The 13,037-nt window shown below is 52.1% G+C and overlaps 1 protein-coding gene across 1 annotated transcript in view; it reads left to right on the top strand.

Annotated features, from left to right (window-relative positions):
• LOC128268350 (protein grainyhead) overlaps nt 1-13,037 on the top strand; it is a 120,127-nt gene that overhangs the window by 88,307 nt on the left and 18,783 nt on the right. Inside the window, exons 7-9 of the mRNA XM_053005406.1 lie at nt 4,409-4,520; nt 5,650-5,744; nt 12,962-13,018. Coding sequence (XP_052861366.1) covers nt 4,409-4,520; nt 5,650-5,744; nt 12,962-13,018 — 264 coding nt within the window. The remainder of the gene's footprint in view (nt 1-4,408; nt 4,521-5,649; nt 5,745-12,961; nt 13,019-13,037) is intronic.

Below are 13,037 nucleotides of genomic sequence, written 5' to 3'. Positions count from 1 at the left end.
GGCCACACCCTATTCCCCTTAGGGCCCCTTCGCTTGAGTACCGAACCCCGGGGGACGCACGGAAGCGAATCCGCGCAGAATTGGCCCATTGACTCGACGAGGATTAGCAAACGATTGGCGATGTACCGTTTCGTGCGTTTCTTCGATTCCGATCGGTAATCGAATTCAGGTTCCTTTGTAAGTTTCGGTCGTTGCTGCCGAAAGCCTAATCCATGGCCATTCCCGAAGGAAACCGGCTCACCGGTTCTCGCCCGGTTGGCCGATGTTTTTCGGGACCAATCCCGTTCTAAGATGCTGCACACGAATCGGTTGCTGCAGGCACAGGTGTTAACAGCCTTCACCTTGACCTTACCCTCGCGCCAGCCTGTCGGGGACCTGTCGAGGACGAACCAGTTCGTGATGGACGCTGGTCACGCGTAGTCCCAGCGTAATTGTGGGTCACCGGAGTGGATCGTTTGAGCGAAAGCCTTACACACCACGGGAGTCCTGCTTAGCATTACTTTTGTCAACGACTGTTGAGCTGTTGGCCTTTTATTGTGCGAGTACATTAGTCCGTTTGGCCGTACATTGTGATGCATTTTGAGTGGCAGCAACAAAAAAAACGGAAAAGGACACGATAAATGATCTCCGGCGCCAACGGAGTCACGTCCCGGGGGCGCCCGGTGTAAAGTGAGAACGGAGCAAAACCGAAAAAAACACAGCAACCCAGCAGCAGCAGCCTCGGGAACCCCGGGTGGATTGTGATTTTTGGATGGCGTTATAGCATAATTTATGGCACCTCAGCCGAGCCAGACGAACGAAACTTGATGCCCTTCTTCGGTTACGTTCCTGTGGCGCGAGTGTTTTTTCTTATCCTACTCCTCTGTTTCTCCTTTCCATTTCGTTTGCCCCCGTGGCCCGGGAGCTACCGGCGAACGCGGGGAAGGCTTCAATTGCTCGGAACGGTCCCGGTGTCATTTTACTGCATTTTGTTGCAGCCAAAAATTTGCATATCCCCGCCGTCGTGCGCGATCGTTCGCCAAGGATCCCGGGAGAGAGCGAGAGCAAAGGGGTGCCACTGCCCGGGGCCACCATCCTTCGGTGGCTTTCGTTACGCAACGAAGCAAAAAAATGAAGGTGAATCAGTTCGATCCTTCGGACGGAGCGCAGGGACTCGAAGATAATGAAGGCACTGGCGCTGGCGATGATGATGAGGCGAACGCAAAAGAAGATAAAGTCCTGTGTGTGACGAGCGTTGCTGATCATTATCCTTTAGCGTTACCGCCGGCGAGGTCGGTGCTTGTCGGTGCGAGCGGCGAAGGACCCTCTTCCCGAACGCGGCACGAAACGCGAAAAATGCTTAACCAACCATCACCGAGCGGCGCAGATAATGATCAATTCTCGGCAGGCAGCTCTTCTTCGTCGTCGTTCCATTGTTGATTTTTTTTCTCCCGATGTTTTCTCACTCCCGTTTGCACGGATTCGTGATGCTCTTCCGGTTCCGGTTCCCTTGCCAGCACCCTTTCTAGCAGCTCGGTTGGATGGCCCCTCCGGGCACTATCCGGCACCGCCGGGACCCGGAAACGATAGTAATTATTCATTTTTACAATAAAAATATTTAAATTTCGGCCACGCTGAAGATGACGATGACAATGATGGGCTGATTTGTTTGATTGTGTTTGGTGGATGCCGTTTTCGGGTCGGTCCCACGTCCTGGCAGCTGGTGCTGCTGCCGCTGCTGTCAGCGCCGTGTCGGGCCGTGTTTGCTTATGCTTAGCCATTCATAGGTGTGCCTGAGAGTGGATCACACACACACACGCACTCCTGTGCCCCTCTCTAAGTCTCCCGGTGTCCCGGAGGCACAGATTCAGAAGATAGACTAACGAACTCGACACCGAACACACAGAAAAAAACAAGAACAGGCGAAAGATGCTGATGCTCCTCGAAGAAGTGTTGGCCATTTTTCTACTTCGCGACAACTGCAGCGTGCAGTAGTTCCAGGACCCCGTGGGTCCGGAACGGGGCCGCCGGGGGGGGGTTGGGCTGTATCACTTAATTCACGCCACCGCCGGTGTCACCTGCTCGGCGCACCACGACGGTGCGTTTTTAATTACCGAACCAAAAGGGAACTTGCTGACCGGACTCTCGGTCCGACGTCCCCGGTCGGTCGGTCGGCTTCCGGTTTTTCCAGTTTTCCCTAATGACCAACCGAGCCACTCACTGCTGACTCATTTGTTAGCGGTTGTCGCGTTCTGGTGGGCCCAGGAGAGAGAGAGAGAGAGAGAAAGAACCAGAGCTACCTATTCCATTTAAAGGCCCAAAGAGAGTTCGACGAGGATGATGCTTCCGTGGACGTGCCTCTATCGCCGCGTGTAAGGTCGGTAGGAAAAGTTTCCGAAATCCACATCAAGATGGCAACACTAGCAAATGAAAGCTAGTGAATTAGTTATCGATCGTTTGAGTGAGTTGATGTGAGTATGAAAATGAACAAAATCGTCTGTTGAGGTGTCGTTCAATATTTACCCCTTGAAATTCGAAATTTTTTCACAAGACCCTCGCATACCCTCGATCGCTGCGAATTGTGGATCGATTTTCCTTAAACCCTCGGTCTCCTTGATTGGGCTACGATCAGACTTTCACAAAACGCCTGAACGTCATTAGTCACCGGGTCCGCAGAAAGAATTCCGGAATTCCGGCTCCCATCGAATCCCGGTCGGCCCTAATGAGGTGCTAATGGTGGGCGATCCGCACAAGAATTCCGATGGCCGCCACCAATATGTTTATGCGACACGGCCTCACGCAAATTCCAACCCCGGCGCGACGCCCGTAACGACCGTTTGATTTGATTTGTGCCGTTCCGTGCCATCCGTACGGTTCCGGCATTATTAATTGGCCACCCCGTTCGTTTACCATTTTTTTGTGTGCCACCCTCCCCATTCCGATGCCACTTGTCCTGCTCTCTCTCTCGCTCAGTTTTTCGATGGCCAATAAAGCATAAAAATATTACCGGACCTGTGTGTGGAGAAAATGGCACAAAACGCATGCCTTCGCAGGCCCCCGTTCCTTGTGGGGTTGCTTCGAATGAAAAACGGTCAGTGAAGAAAATGGCAATAGTAGAAGAAGAAGTAGCGCGAAGAAGACACCAGCCGTGCGCCGTGGTATGCTGCCCGCCGCAGAACTTCATCGAGCGACAGACGACGAACGCAGGCTCGGGCCGAGAGCGTCGATAAAACAGGCGTCACTCGGCCCCACACCCGCGGCCGGGGAAAAGGGGACACCTCAGGGTGGGGCGGGGGGGGCAAAACACAACCGACCGCCGCCGGATGGTCTAACTGTAAACCGCCGCAATCGGAAACATAGTGCAATTTTAATTAAGATTTATATCTAAAAGTGCCTTGTTTGTAACGAATCGCTATCTTTTCGCTATTAGTCAGTTTACTTAGTTAGTAATAATTATTGCCACCCGGACTCGTCGGACCCGGGACCGGAGCGCACGCCCGTCCCACTCGTGTCTCGGGTGGCCCACGTACGTTGCAAGCGCGACACGTCGTCTAAATAATTTTCCACAACCCAAGGAGCCAAGGAGCGCACGTCGGAGCGATACCTACGCACCGTCCACTGGGGCTCCTTCCGGCGGTCGTCTCAGTGTCCGGGTGTGTGTGGAATGTACGCGCAACGCTCGAATCCGACGCTGATGGCGTACGACGCGGAGACAACGCGAGTCAGTGGCGTGTAAAATTTCGGTGTACTCGATTTTCCACCCCGTTGAGGTTCGTTTCTCGTACAGGCGCCTTGGGCCGGATAGATCGTTATCTTGCCGCTGCGCGGTTCGGTTCCCCGGTTCCCAGGTCCCTCGAGAGGGACGCAGAATTAGCCGTCGTGATTAATCTGTTAAGCAAATATTTAAATTTCACCCGGTCTGAAGGCCTGTGCACCGTAACTTAATTTGTCATCCATCGCCGATCGGATGCGCCGCCGCCTCGCGAAGGGGTTCCTGCACTTCCGGCAGGCTGGCTGCACTTCCCGAGGTGCTCAATCAATCTTGCGACTGACATGTTTGCCTTCCAACTAAAGCACGGGGAACGGGTCCTTCCGTTGCGCGTGAAGGTATTTCGGGCCACGATGGAACAGGATGATGGATTCGCTCGCGCGCCGCAGCTCCGAACTAGCGGGTTCTAGGTTCGAGCCGCTCTAATCCTGCGGCTCTGGCGGCTTCCTTTTATTGTCGGAGTCGGCGTGTCGGAGAACGTTTCAATTGCCCCGTTTAATGCGTGCGTCACGAACCGCGCGAATCGAATCCGTGACGGGCCGGCCTCTACCGAGTCGGCTTCTCTTTTTCCTGTGTCAGACAATGTTGTCCATTTTTTCCCGGTTTCCCCCACACTAATGTGCTGTGCTCCTATTGATTTCCTTCCTTTTTTCCTTCCAGAGCGTCATCATGTTGCTGTTCCGCGAGGAGAAGAGCCCGGAGGACGAGATCAAGGCGTGGCAGTTCTGGCACAGTCGGCAGCACTCGGTGAAGCAGCGAATACTGGATGCCGGTAAGTGTCCACCCCACCCACAACCACCACCTGCGCCTCCACCAGGGTATCCTTGTGATCGGGGCGCACTCGGGGTGAATCCAATTACCGTGCTTTATTTATCGATTATCGCTGAACCCAGCGCAGCGGCAGCGCGACCAATTTCCAGTAAATCATAATTTTATGCAAAACAAGCTCCCGGACCCGGGACGGACATCAAAACCATGGTCGCAGTGCGCTCTGGTGCCGTGCGACAGTCTGAGTTGCGGACAATTATTTAATTATATTTATTGCTTATTGGCCCGCCGATTATTGGCCGGCTGATGTATGGGCCGGACGGCCGGCCAGCCGGGAGCGTGTGACGATCCACAGGCTGGTTCCGTCCGTCGAAACTGGTTTGTTGAGACGACGCCAATCCGATCGTCACCGGGAGATCCTTTTCGGGCGCGGTGATCCGTGTGCGTGTGGGTAACGCTGGAAGCGCCGCCAAGAACACAACGCACGGCGGTTGCTAATTGCAACCGACAGATGCTGGCATGGCTGGCATAGCTGGTTGGCTCCCAGGGCGACGATGTGATGGGTTCCCTGGCTCCCGGTAAGCCACGTTGATCCCGCACAACCCGGCCGCCGATCGGATCGTAACAATTAAACGTAATTTTATCGATTGTAATTTGTTCGGGGCCCGGGTCGTTCGGTTCGAATCAGCATTAGGGCTCGTCTTGAACGTTCCCGGCTTACGTCCTGGCGACCGTGCGGTGCGGTGGCCACCGTGTGTAATTACCGAACGATTTGTTTCATCGCCTCACCGTCAGCGCACGCAGGGCTGACAATGTTGCGTCAGTCAGTGTCTCGACTGTGGTGTGCCGGATTTATGCTCCGATAGCATCTCCCGGTGGGCCGGAGGGAACTGGTTGGCTTGTTAGGGTGCATTGTGATGTGGGGGCTGACAGCAAGTGCAACGATCGCGCAATGGTTATGCTGTGAAGCATACAATCAACCGTCAGTAATGAAGTTCGCCAACCGATCGGGCCAACCGATCAGCTGTAAATCAGTTAGCCCGGCCGCTCATTATGGCCGGCGCACCAAAACCAATAGATTAATGTTTTTATTTCCTCATCTCATGTTTCTCGCTCTCTCTCTCCCTCTGCAGATACGAAAAACTCCGTCGGGTTGGCTGGCTGCATCGAGGAAGTGTCGCACAATGCGATCGCCGTCTACTGGAATCCGCTCGAGAGCTCCGCCAAGGTAAGTCCGTTAAGACGCACGCACCGACACAATTCCCACGAGGACGATACGGATGTCGCGTTCGGTCCAGTACATCCGGGCGGCGAACACCAGAAGTTCGGTGCGAATGATGCTGGCTGAATCGCCGATGGAGGCCACACGAAATTATGCAAAGAATGGCGAGGCGCGAGCAATGTGTGAGAGAGAAAGAGAGAAAGGGAAGGAAAGAAAAACAGGCGACGCACCGAGCGCCATTAAGTGTACATAAATTAAAATAATCTCATTTCCTGCGCGCGCGCACATACCGGGCCTTTAATGCTCTCGACTGCTTGGTGCTTGGGGTCTCTGGTTCATATGTCTCCCCGGCTGGTGATTCTTTACTTTTTTATGATCACCCATCGCCATTTGCCAGCACTCCGTGTGCTCGCTCTCTCTCTCCCTCTGTCTCTCTCTCACTCGAACCTTCATTTTCCCGGGCCCGATCGGGTCGTGCGATCGACGTAATGGAAATGATAAATCATGGAAGTAAAAATAATAACATTATTTCATTGCAATATTTATGACGACGATTTAGTGAGTTCCGCGTCGATTGCCCCTTTTCTTTTTCCTCCTTTTCGGGAGAGGTTTTCCTATTCCTGCAGCCCCGTTCGATCCGGGTTCATCCGAGCGGCTAATTAAACGCGCTACCGGCGCGCGCAGCACAGTCCGGTGCTGACTCCGGACACTCCGAGGGCAAGACACCGGGGCCGGGACGGGCAGCATCCATCTTGAAACCCGCACCGGCACGGCACCACACGATCTTGTTAGAGCTTTATGTTTCCGGTTTGGAGCGCAACCGAGCCGGGCAAGTGAAGAAAGTGAATTATTGGAAATTTTCCAAACACCGTAAAACCGTGCGCGGCATGACCGGTAATCGCACGCATCGCTCAACGTCCTGCGTGCGTGGTCCCCGGGCACAAAAGTGGGCAGATTTCATGGTGATTAAATTATTTGATTTTACGGTCGAGACGCGTCCGTCGGCGCACACTTATCCGAGAGCCATTTTCATAAATCATCGCCCCGTCCTGGTTCGCGTTCAGGGGTTTATAGAGCGTGAGTCATTGCGATGAAAGGGCGCGAGGGCGATGAGCAAATTAACTTCCGCCCGGGAGCCTGGGGAGCGTCGTTAGTCACGTGCTAAAAATATGACCTCATTGCCTCAAAACGTTCATTAGTCAGCGCCGAATCAAAAAACCGCCATCCAAGCTCTTCGCGATCGGACGCCATTTCGTCCTGTGCTTTTTTTTTTGCAGCGGACAGATGAAAGGTCCATCGTGCAGCAGCCGGCGTAAACCGTAACGCACGTGGCTCGCAAACCACGTAGGAGGTTGTCACACCGACACGCAGAGTGTTCTAATTGAATTCTGTCAGTGTCCCGGGAACAGTTCCCCACAATGGCGTCGTGACAGCGGCATTTGCCGCACACCCGGGACTCTAACCGGGCTCCACTGTCTGTCGTCGCCCGGGGCGAAGTGTCCAACCTAGTCCCACCGGCGTGACGGTCCCAAAATGGTCTGATCCCTTGATTAGTTTTCCATGTTGCGCTACGATCGTTGCGGAGAGAAATAAATCCTCCCGAGCGTGTGCGTGCGTGCGTGTGGACATTTGCCATTTGGCCAACATTGTCCACCGTGATCGCGACCAAACCAAACAAATCCCCGTATGGTGGCCACCGGGGGCAAGCCGGGCGATCGATCACGCCCACCGCGTCCGAGCTGATCGAAGTTTGTCGATCGGATTCGGTCGACCTCTGTGTACTCGCGCTGGCCAAAAGGGACCCCGCACACGAACCAGGGGACAACAAATGGTAAAGAGAATTAGATCACTCGATCGGCTTTACGGTAAGATTAATTACTCCGCCCGGGCACCGGGGGCCGCCCGGGCAGAGTGTCAAGATCGTGCCAAAAGACAATCAGTTTTCAGCCTCGGACTCGGCCAGGGGTTGGTGGCTAACTCAACCCCGCTAACGGCCCCGCGCGGATTTGACGCGGTCGGTGACATTGTTGGCATTTCGGGTCCTGATCCGGCCGTTTTTGACTTTGGACTTGCCGTGTTAGTTCTGGCTTAAGAACGGCGGCGCACGGCGGCTACTTCGGATAGGTCAGAAGGAACCGGGTAAAAAAAGACAAAGTCATTGCTCATTCAAATGATTTCCAGTGGTCTAAGCTTCCTGGTGACCATTGCTCGATCGGTCGATCAAGAGGCAGTGGATGTTGCTCCATGCAGTAGAGGCAATCCGAAATTTGCGGTTGTGGCGATTATGTATGAAGGTTGAATTTTAGTCCCTTTTGTCACGGCTTACTTATTGCTGTGATGCAACATTATTATTATTTTCATGTTTCATTTAAATAATGACGAACGTTTGGCGACGACCGAAATATTGAAAACGGTACGGCTGTCAATATTTGACAGCCGTCAGTCTCAGTGTTTGTAATGGCGAAAGCTTTTGTTTACATCGACTATTTACTTACGCAGCACGATTTTTTGGACCGCATCCGCTCTGTATGACAATATTAACTGACCATAGGTCGATCACTCGCACGAAAATATCAAATACGCGATCAAAAACAATGTATCGAACAAATAGTTGACCAGATGATCATTTATGGTTTTCTGATCTAGACGGATGGCCCTCGGCGCGCAGTGAGTTCTCGACGGGACTGTCGACAAATAGACTGTCATTTTGATGTATTTGTCGTTGCCAGCCAGCCGTTGAGCCGTCCTTATTGTGTCCCGTTGCCCGTTGCTCGCAAAACAAAACCATTTCGCAAGTCTGGCCAAGCCGAGGCTACGCAAAAGGCGGTCTCGGAAAACTGCCACGCGTTACGCTGGGGCGCGCAAATAAATCAACTCTGACGTCGCACATGGTCCAGGAGTTGCAGCGATCGCGATCGCGCGTTGGCCCGGCGCGATCGATAATCTCGGGCTCGCACTCGCGGTGACACCCAACCTGAGATGACCAACGCGAAATGGGTGTTCCGCCGACACGATCGTTATTTGTTTTCCCTCTCTCTGGCTGTCTGTCGTGCGTGGGCATCCGCAGTCGAGTGTCGAGAGTAGGATCGCGCGCCGGTCACGCGGAAGTGTCGAAGCGTTTTGCGTAGGCCGCGCACCCCACGACACACTAATTTCTACGACTTCGATCGGCCCGATGCGATGCGTCATGCGTCGGGGAAAGCTGAACCGCGTGACACCTGGGCTACGGCCGCACCGCCACAGGGAGTGTGATGTCATCCGCATCGATCCGCTATCCGCTTCCGGGTTCCGGGTGCTTTGGGCTTCGGAAATATGTTGTCCCAAACATGCTCCAATAATCGTTGGCGCGACAATGTTTCAGTCCGACGTCCGGTATCCGATAAGGATACACACAGCTCGGCCGGATACGCGTTCGGCCGCGCTTGGTGGTGCATAAATTTCAATAAATTACGCACACGAGAACGAGCGGGTATCCATCGGATTTCATTTAACAACTTGTAAATGTAGTCCCGTTGTGCGAACCCCCGTCACCCACCCGGGACCGATCGATCGATCGCCATGGCCGGAGCGTGCGGGAGCACAAATAAAGCTGTCGGAGTGTAATAAAGTTGATAAAATATGATTGAAAAAAGTGCGCACAAAACGAATCAGGGAGAAAAAACACAGCGGCGACGGAAGAAATCAATTGCTCCCGTAGCCCGTAGATTGTTAGATTTTTGTTGCCACTCCGGTGTCCTCCTGCACCGTCGCCTCGCAATGATAACATCGCGGTGCATAAACTGCACAAACCCAATGCCGCGCGCGATGCCAGCCGACGACGACGACGACGGGTGGCTCATTAATGGCCGGTGAGGCTACCGATCGGCACCCGGCGGCTTCGGCGGCGAGACGATAAAGCCTTATAAAAAATGGCCATTTTAGGCCGTCGGTTCGGGTGGTAGAAGCCGCCGCGATGCAACGGAAAACGTGTCGAAAATAAAGCGATAATCATTTAATTTGCTTGTGTCGCGTCCGTACAATGAGCGCGCGTCCCTTTTCGTCTCGGCTGCTCGGTTGCGTCTGCTTCTGTGCTGCCGACGACGGCGACGGCCGGCGGCGGTGATGGTGGCCCCCTGACGGACCTCTGAGCATCGATCGAGCGATCGGTCAGTCGATCGACGCGATGCTCGCCCAGAATGGAGATGCAATTTTTGGGCACGACACGTCGCAATGCTTTTGGGAAGTGGCGATGGCCGGCCCATTTGGCGAAATCATGCGCTTGATGCGGGGAGTGCACTGAGAATTACAGCGAAGGTTGTTCCGTAAGTTCTTGCGAAATGAGCAACTTCCGTTTCGAAAACATGCATGTTTGGAATTAACAGTCAATTGATTGTTTTAAGCATCGATTATATTCCAAAAGTTTGCATGAATCCTGAAGGCTAGTTGAGGACACATTGGAAAGAAGAATTGAAATAAAATAAAATTAAGGAACTAAATACAAGAAACATCAAACTGAAAACCAAAAAGTAAACTACAAATCAAAATCAACTTAAATTTAATAAAACAATACAAATCACTTCAGTAAATCTCAACTCAGAAAAATAGTAAAACTCAAAATCGCTATATAGAAGTACAGGGTGGCCCAGCCCGAATTCTTTTTTCCATTTGGTTATAAAATAAAAACGGCTTAATACTTTTCGATGCTTGAACTTTTATTTGAAAGGTTGATTCTTAAATTTTTATTTATGTAATACAATTTTGGTCAAATGTCTACCACAATTGGTTTGGTAGTGGTCTATTCGGTGGACCTATTTTTGAGTACGTTTTTGAATGTTGCTATTTTGGCAATAGCAACTTGAATTATCGATTGCGGCTGACGCTGTATGGCACGTGTCGCCGCCCTGTTGAAACCAAACGTCGTCCAAGTTGTCAGTTTCAATTTCGCCGAAAAACCAATCAGCCAAAATCCGCACCAAACAGTCACTCGTTTTGGGTGCATTGGCTTCTTTTGCACGATATGTGGGTTTTCCGAACCACAATACTGTTTATAACATAGCCACAGAGGTGGAAATGATCTTCAACAAAATGTGTTTTTGACGAATGATTTGACGACCTACCACTTTGGAAATATTTTTTTCATATTTCCCAGCTTTCTTCAAGCGTAAAACGTATCATTTCGTCAATTTCAAAGTGTATACTGATTGATTACAATTTGCAGAATTAAGTTTGACATCTTAAACATCAAGTAATTGGAAGTTAAAAAAAGCGCCAAATGAACCACCCTGTATTAATAATATTTTTTATCAGTACAACGGAGCATCAACTTAAAGTTTTGCACTGAAGTTGATATGCACTATCTGGGTTCGAACTCATGTCTTTCGCATCTGAAATCGATGAATCGGGGCTTCGTCGCCGGATGATTATTTTTTAATTGTTTCGATAAATTAAATTAAATCGGAAAATAATGATCATGTTATATTAGAGCAATGAAACAAACCGTAACAAACGGAGCTAGAATTTAATTGGTTTTTTAATTGGCATAATTATCCAGCACAATATTATGGCTTCTACTTCTACATCGCGACTTTGGTAGAGCTTTAGTAAAGTAATAACACTTTCCAGTGAAGTATCGTCCATCAACCTGTTCACTTTAAATTATCCACCTGGTGCAATGGTTTGGCCAAATTTTCCACGAACGTTTCGAAGCACCCCACGCATAATTTTGCCATTTTCGTTTACAACACACCAGTCGCTCGCAAAATTGGCGTGCTTGGGTGTACATTGTCGTGTTGCGTTCTTGTTTTGTCCATTTGGTTGCGTTTATTGGGCAGAATAAATGGCACAGGTTGGGGCTGTTTTGGGGCCGAAGAGACACGATTGGTCGCCTCACTTTATCGGGGCGCGCTGACAAAGTTACCGAAACTGCCCCAGCACAATTTATGGGTCCTCCGCGATTGTGTGATCGGATTGATCGTAAACGTTGACGGAATGTCGACGAAATTCGGCCGCTTGAGGTGAAAGCAATCCGGCGTCGGCCAGCTAGCCGATCACTGGATCTTCAGTGGTAGTGGTCCTTCCAATTATGTTGCCTTCGCGCGGGCGCACACACTGTACTGTAACGACAAAGTACGGCACGCACGCACACCGTGATTAGATTATTCTTTTGCTCGGATCGTGGTCGCGTTCGATCGTGGTGCCGGCCGGCCCAGCCGCGGCCGCTGCAATTATCGTTAAACGCTTTTAATAAGCAAAACCGATACCGCGGGGATACCGTGACCCAGACGGCCGGCCGGCCAGCCGGCAATCACTTTTATCGCCGGCCACCCCGCATCCCCGCATCGGTTAGATATGGTGTGGGGTCTTAGGAAAGACCCTTTCTCTCGCCCGTCGATGACACGCCGTTGCGGTTGCACACAACCCCGCCGCGCATGGTGATGGCGTAAATTGCGCGCATAAACAAATCTGCCTCTGCCACAGCACCGGCGGGGAGGCAGCATAAGTGGCCCGCGGTTGGTGAAGGGTTTTGGAATTTGCGCGCGCGCGCGCGCTGCCGCCTGATTGCGCCAGCCGCGGCACTTGCCAGCCGGTCGCTCTTATGCTTGCGCCCGCGCCCGATGCCTATTTATCGTGGCCTGTGACTGTCTTCATAATAATAATCATCACCATCATCATCATCATCATCCACGCCGGTGAGCTCGGGTGAATCGTCACCCCGAGCTGGATGGGCCAGCCGTGGGTCGCCTCAGAGACAGCGCGCACTTGCCTTAACAAATCACCCTTGCGCCCATGATTAACTGCCAGCCGCGCTAACGCAAATCGCCAACATTTGCACCGAGTGTGTGTGTGGGTGTCGTGGCCGGGGACCGGACGGACAAACGGTTCCTTGCGGAACGGGTTCTGCTGGCCCCGAAAAGCTGCGCGCAAACGGTTGGCACGCACTGTCGGGTGTCACTCCGTGTGCCGGTTCCGGAATCCAGGACCTCGCCTAATAAATCGGTCGCCCAGATTCACCAGATAACGGGTTTCCCGGAGGGGGGGAGCCGCGTGTGGGCGAAAAGATGTTCATTTCCAATTAGCGAAGAGAACTGATCAAGGATTTTCGTCACCTGTGGCCCCGGCCGCGTCTGTGGACTTTGTATCGTTGGCCGATGTCACGCCAGCCTGCGATAGTATCTTGCGCATTAATTCGTGTCACTCATCCGATTCTCTCTCTCTCTCTCTGTCTCTTCCCTATCTATTTGCAGATCAACGTCGCCGTCCAGTGCCTGAGTACCGATTTCAGCAGTCAAAAGGGTGTAAAGGTAATGTACCGATCTATCT

This window comes from Anopheles cruzii, chromosome 2, assembly GCF_943734635.1.
Source record: "Anopheles cruzii chromosome 2, idAnoCruzAS_RS32_06, whole genome shotgun sequence".
In the NCBI taxonomy this organism is placed as follows: Eukaryota; Metazoa; Arthropoda; class Insecta; order Diptera; family Culicidae; genus Anopheles; species Anopheles cruzii.
The sequence above is the reverse complement of the archived record's forward strand: the minus strand, read 5'-3'. Positions and strand labels throughout refer to the sequence as shown.